Source organism: Pimephales promelas, chromosome 7, assembly GCF_988280905.1.
Source record: "Pimephales promelas chromosome 7, fPimPro1.hap1.1, whole genome shotgun sequence".
NCBI lineage: Eukaryota > Metazoa > Chordata > Actinopteri > Cypriniformes > Leuciscidae > Pimephales > Pimephales promelas.
The window spans coordinates 10,553,308-10,559,200 of record NC_142775.1 but is presented as its reverse complement, the minus strand read 5'-3'; the positions used below and the strand labels follow the sequence as shown (position 1 = coordinate 10,559,200).

Here is a 5,893-nt window from a genome sequence, read left to right as displayed (position 1 = left end):
CTAGTGTTCCAGAGGCTGATGAGTTCCCTCCGCCTCCTACTCCTCAGGACCTTAGAGAGATGCTCACCCCTAGCGCCATGCCCTTGACTGCCCATCACCAGCCGGCGCCTGCTTATCCTAGTCACCGGCTTCCCCTTCCTCAGACAGAGCCAAAGTCAGAGTCCGTGTATCGTGGCCCCCCTCCTACAATCCCTAAATTTACTCGTCCAGATCCTAGTGAGTTCACCCGTCTTCGTATAGCTTTGGAGAACCTGTTACCCCCAGATGGAACGGAGCTGTTTCAGTACCAGATCTTAGTAGATCACCTCAAGCTCGAGGAAGCTAAGATGATCGCTGATGCTTATTTGAATTCACCCACCCCCTTCAGGGATACTATGTCAGCGCTTTGTGAAAAATATGGTCAGCCACATCAGTTAGCTTTGAGGAGGATAGCTAGTGTCCTTGATAGTCCTGATGTTAGACGAGGGGATGTCCCAGCCTTTCAGAAATTCGCTCTCAAAGTCCAGTCGCTAGTCGGCTTGTTGAGAACTTTAGGACATGAAGGGGAGTTGGAGTTGAGCTGTGGTTTCCACGTCGCACACCTTCTGAGTAAGCTTCCCCCAGAGCAGAGAGCGGATTTCCGTCGCCATATGTTTCGTGAACCTGGTGCTAATCCTAACCTCATTGATCTCTCTAATTGGCTTCGTTATGAGACCTGGTGTCATAGTTTCGACGTAGAGGGTATATCTAAGAGCTCACATGCTGGCAAGAGATCCGTTGCTATCCTGCATGGAGTTGGAACCTCTTCATCTCTGTCACCTTCCTCAGTTGAGCCTTCCCCAACTCGTAGGGGTTCCGTTCAGCCAGTCAAGCCTGTTAAAGCGAAGTGCTATTGCCCTTTCTGTGACACATCTGAGCATTACTTGAGTCAGTGTGCTTCCTTTACCCAGCTCACCCCTGATCAAGTTAAGACCTGGATCCATAAGCACAATCGTTGTTGGCGTTGTGCCAGATCTCACCATGCTGCTCGATGTGACCTGAAGAAGCCCTGTAGTCTTTGCCATGGCTTACATCTTTGCCCCCTACATGATGTAAATGTCGGTCCTTTCTCTACAGAGGATCCTACCATTGTGGAGAATAGTTGCCTTACGAATTTCTCCTCAGACAGGTTCTTCTGCGATAAACCTTCCATTAGCAGCCGAGTTATGCTCAAGGTGGTCCCAGTGCGTCTGCATTATGAAGAACGCACCTTAGATACCTTTGCCCTTCTGGATGACGGATCGGAGTGAACAATCCTACTTTCCACTGCTGTTAAAGCCCTGGGCATTCAGGGTGTTCCTGAAGATCTGCCGTTACGGACTGTCAGGGATGAAGTTCAGGTCATTCGAGGTTGTTCCATATTCTTCCAGCTTTCTCCTGTCTACCGACCGCAGGTTAGTTATCAGATTAGTCATGCCTTTACTGCTGATCGCCTCAACCTGTCACGCCAGTCCTACCCTGTGGAGCAGTTGAAACGGAAGTACAGACACTTGAGAGGACTTCCCATACGCACCCTTACCGATGTCCAGCTATTGCTCCTTATTGGTTCTGACCAGCCTCACCTTATAACACCCACTGAGCCTGTTCGATGGGGCGGCCCGGGAGTGCCAGTCGCTGTTCGTACCAACTTGGGATAGACACTTCAGGGTCCTGTTCCTTCTACAGGTTATCCTTCCACACCTTCTCAGTGTTTACTCACCTCTTTGGTTCCTGTCCAAGATGAACTCATTCAACACGTTCAGAGATTGTGGCAGTTGGATACAATTCCTTACCTTGAGAGTAACGAAGTTACACGTTCCAAGCAAGATCATGAAGCCTTGCAGCTGCTTGACCTTAAGACCATTACTCAAGAGATTGAAGGTGTTCATCACCTCGCCACTCCCCTGCTTCGTCGCCGAGACATGCCAGTGTTGAAGGCTCCAAGAGATTCAGTCTTGCCTACCCTCCGCAGTGGGGAGCGACGCCTGTTGAAGGATCCTGGGAAAGCAGAGATCTATCGAACAGACATAAATAAACTCCAAGAGAGCGGAGCTGTCCAGGTAGTTCCTGATCCTGTTCCTGATACCCCTGAGTGTTGGTACATTCCTCACCACCTTGTGAGCCACAATGGAAAGTCCCGGATCATCTTTAATTGTTCACATCAGTACAGAGGTCAGAGTCTTAACCAGCACTTGTTGCCCGGACCTACTCTTGGAGCCTCGTTGTTGGGTGTCTTCCTTCGTTTCCGAGAACATTCTGTAGCTCTAAGTGGAGACATAAAGGCACTGTTCCACCAGGTTCGTCTTCTGCCGGAAGATCGTTCTTTAGGCGAGAACTGCAGATGGAGGAGGCTCCTCAGACCTTTGAGTGGTTAGTCCTACCTTTTGGTTCCACCTCCAGTTCCTGTTGTGCTGTCTATGCACTTCAGTGCCACACCCGTCAGCACCCCTTGACCGATGAGGAGATCCGTTTCTCTGTAGAGAGGTGTTTTTATGTTGATAATTGCCTCCAGAGCATCCCTACTGCTGACGCAGCCCGTAGTCTGATCGATCGCCTGCGTACCATCCTTTCCGACTGTGGATTCGAGATCCGGCAGTGGGCCTGTAACAATCCTGCTGTATTGAGTCACCTACCTCCTGAGGCTCGGGCTACTAGTGTGGAGTTGTGGCTGACCCAGGAGAAATCTGATGTCCCTGAGTCCACGTTAGGTTTAAGTTGGAATTGGCAGTCAGATACCTTGTCCTATAAACACCGACCAGTGGACTATGAGGCCCCTACCTTGCAGAATATTTATAGGGTACTTGCTACACAATATGACCCTTTGGCATTGCTCCTTCCTTACATCACCCGTGCGAAAGTGATCGTCAAGCACCTTTGGAACCAGCAGAGACAGTGGGATGATCCTAACCTACCCCCTGACCTGTTTCACTCCTGGACACTAGGGGTGTGCTAAAAAATCGATACAGCAATATATCGCGATTTTTATATTCATGATATACAACATCGATTTCCAGCTCAAAAAATCGATGTAACAAAAAAAAAATAATCACGTTTTAAACGGGGTGTGACCTGGTGAACTATAACATCCATTCCTGTAGATGTCGCATTATGGCAGCTTTAGTTTCCTTCAACTTGCTGTCCTGGGTGTGGCCGTGGGTGCCTGGGCGGGCACCATAGAGCGCCAATTTCAGTAGTGAAAGCTGCAAGCGACATGGCAGACGCAGCCGACAAAATTGCTTCGGCCCCTTCGCAATATAAAGCCGATGTGTGGGTGCACTTCGGTTTTAAAAACAAACCAGGGAGATTGGACTTGGATAAAACGAACGCAATATGCAAGCTTTGTCACGCTGCTATCAAATATTCAGGTAACACAACTAATTTACGAACGCATCTCGTCAGACGTCATGCAGAAATTATGTTGAAAGAGAAGCAACCGAAACCTGACGACCAGAAGCAGACTACACTGCATAACAAACTTCCATCTAACTCAGCTCGAGCTTTAAAAATAACGGAGTCGTTGGTGCATTTCATTTGTCATGATTTGCGGCCATACAGTGTCGTTGACAACCGTGGCTTGAGGTATATGGTAAACACAATGGAGCCGCGCTATGTGATCCCGACTCGCAAACACATTACCGAGGTAGCTGTGCCCAGGATGTATGAAGAGGTGAAGCAAGCTGTAAAAGCATCTCTAGGCTCAGCAGAAAGAGTGGCCTTAACATCCGATGGCTGGACATCGAGGGCGATTGAATCGTACGTTACAATCACGGCGCACTACATCAATGAGAATTGGGAACTGATTTCTCATGTTTTGCAGACGAGGGCAATGCATGAGAGCCATACTGGTAGTAACATCGCCGAGGTGTTGGAAGATGCATTAGAGGAATGGGATATAAAAAGCAAGGACCCCGCGGTTGTCACTGACAACGCGTCGAACATGACCGTTGCAGCGCAGCTAGCTGGTATGCTGCATATTAAATGTTTTGCGCATACTTTGAATTTGGCTTCACAGCGCGCACTTCAACTAACACCAGTCGCGCGTTTGCTGGGAAGAGTGAGAAGAATAACTAACTTTTTCAGACGCAGTACCATAGCCAGCCATGTACTGCGGGAAAAACAAAAACTTCTAAATCTGCCTCACCACAAACTGCTCACTGACGTAGTCACCAGATGGAATAGTGCACACGACATGCTGCAGCGCTTCCTAGAACAGCAGCCAGCCATCCATGCTGCCCTCCTCTCAGCTGAGGTGAGGAAGAAAGAGAAGGACCTCTGCACCCTCAGTGAGGCAGACATAACAGCTGCTGAAGAAGTGGTCACTGCTATGAAGCCCATGAAGGTAGCTACACTAGTCATGTCAGAAGAGACCACTCCAACACTTTCAGTTGTAGCACCACTCCTTGCCCAGCTGACCCATGACCTACAAGACAGCCCAACAGATTCCAACTTAGTGAAGGAAATAAAATCTGCCATGTGCCAGGATCTCAAAAAGAGGTACTTGAACAAGGAGACGCTTTATGTGGCCACCGCTATGGATCCGAGATTTAAGGCCCTGCCCTTCCTGTCAGAAGACCAACGCCAGGACATCTATGCTACAATCCTTGCAGAAGCTACAGGGTGCAAAGCATTACAGGTAAGATAAACAATGCCATATCATAAAACATACTGTTGTCTTGTCAAGATTTATCTACATTTATAAGTAATCATTCAAATTTTCAGTATTAAAATCATATACCAGTAAAAGATAGGCAAACATCTCGGCCTATAGTATAGTGTAAGTGTATATAGTGTAGTTTGATACATTTAATTATTTCATTGTACTGGAATTAAATACCCTCATGTTGTTTCAAACCTGTATGCATTTCTTTCTTGTGCTGTGAACACAAAAGAAGATATTTTGAATAATGTCAGTAACCAGACAGTTGATGGACCCCATTGACTTATAGTATTTTTTTTCTCCCTACTATATAAGTCAATGGGGCCCATCAACTGTCTGGTTACTGTCATTATTCAAAATATCTTCTTTTGTGTTCAGCAGAAGAAAAGAATTCATACAGGTTTGAAACAACTTGAGAGTAAGTAAATAATGACATAATTTTAATTTTTGGGTGAACTATCCCTTTATATACCTTTTCTCTAAAGCTAATGTTTAATTTACTTTGCTGTTTTTCAGCAGAATGAGCTTGGAGTGGACTCAGTTGAGACAGAGACTGATGTGAATGTGGTGCCAGAAGAGGATGAGGAAGGCAATCAAGATCCTGTGCAAAAAGACATGTCTGCTGTACCATCCAAGAGATCCAGGCATTCTCTAGCTGACCTACTTGGTCCAACATATGCTACAGCACCTGCAAAGAAATGGAAAACTGCAGAGGACCAGGCCAAGGAGGAGATTTCTAGATACAAAGAGGATGCTCCCTTGCCGCTTGGTGTTGTCAATCCACTAGACTGGTGGAAAGGGAATCAGAGCAAGTATCCTTTCTTGTCACACATGGCAAAGAAATACCTGTGTATTCCGGGGACTAGTGTGCCCTCAGAGAGAGTGTTCTCTACTGCAGGGGACATTATTACAGCTCAGAGGAGTGCACTTACCCCAGAACATGTTGATCAGATTCTGTTCCTAAACAAAAATCTGAAGTCAAAATAGGCCTGCCATGGAACCAATGCGTTTAAGTGTTCATATAAACGTTTAATGGACACACATGCAAAAATCATTTGTTGTATTTATGGTTACATCACACTGACTATTTTAGTTTTATTAACGTTGTTTATAATATTTCACTTCATTGTTTACATGGACAGTACCTGAGTATCTGCACTTTATTTCCATGTTTTGTTTTGTTTTTTCAAGTTCAGCCCCACATAACCTCAGTGAGTTAACTTAACTGTGCAGTGTGCA

At 46.4% G+C, this 5,893-nt stretch overlaps 1 protein-coding gene across 1 annotated transcript; it reads left to right on the top strand.

The window, feature by feature from the left end:
• The first annotated feature begins 3,118 nt into the window (after positions 1 to 3,118).
• On the top strand, positions 3,119 to 5,682 carry LOC120459777 (E3 SUMO-protein ligase ZBED1-like). The gene is made up of 2 exons (XM_039647214.2): positions 3,119 to 4,630; positions 5,171 to 5,682. Exons 1-2 carry the CDS (start codon positions 3,209 to 3,211, stop codon positions 5,639 to 5,641), a joined length of 1,893 nt encoding a protein of 630 aa, XP_039503148.2. The 5' UTR covers positions 3,119 to 3,208; the 3' UTR covers positions 5,642 to 5,682.
• The last annotated feature ends 211 nt before the right edge of the window (positions 5,683 to 5,893 follow it).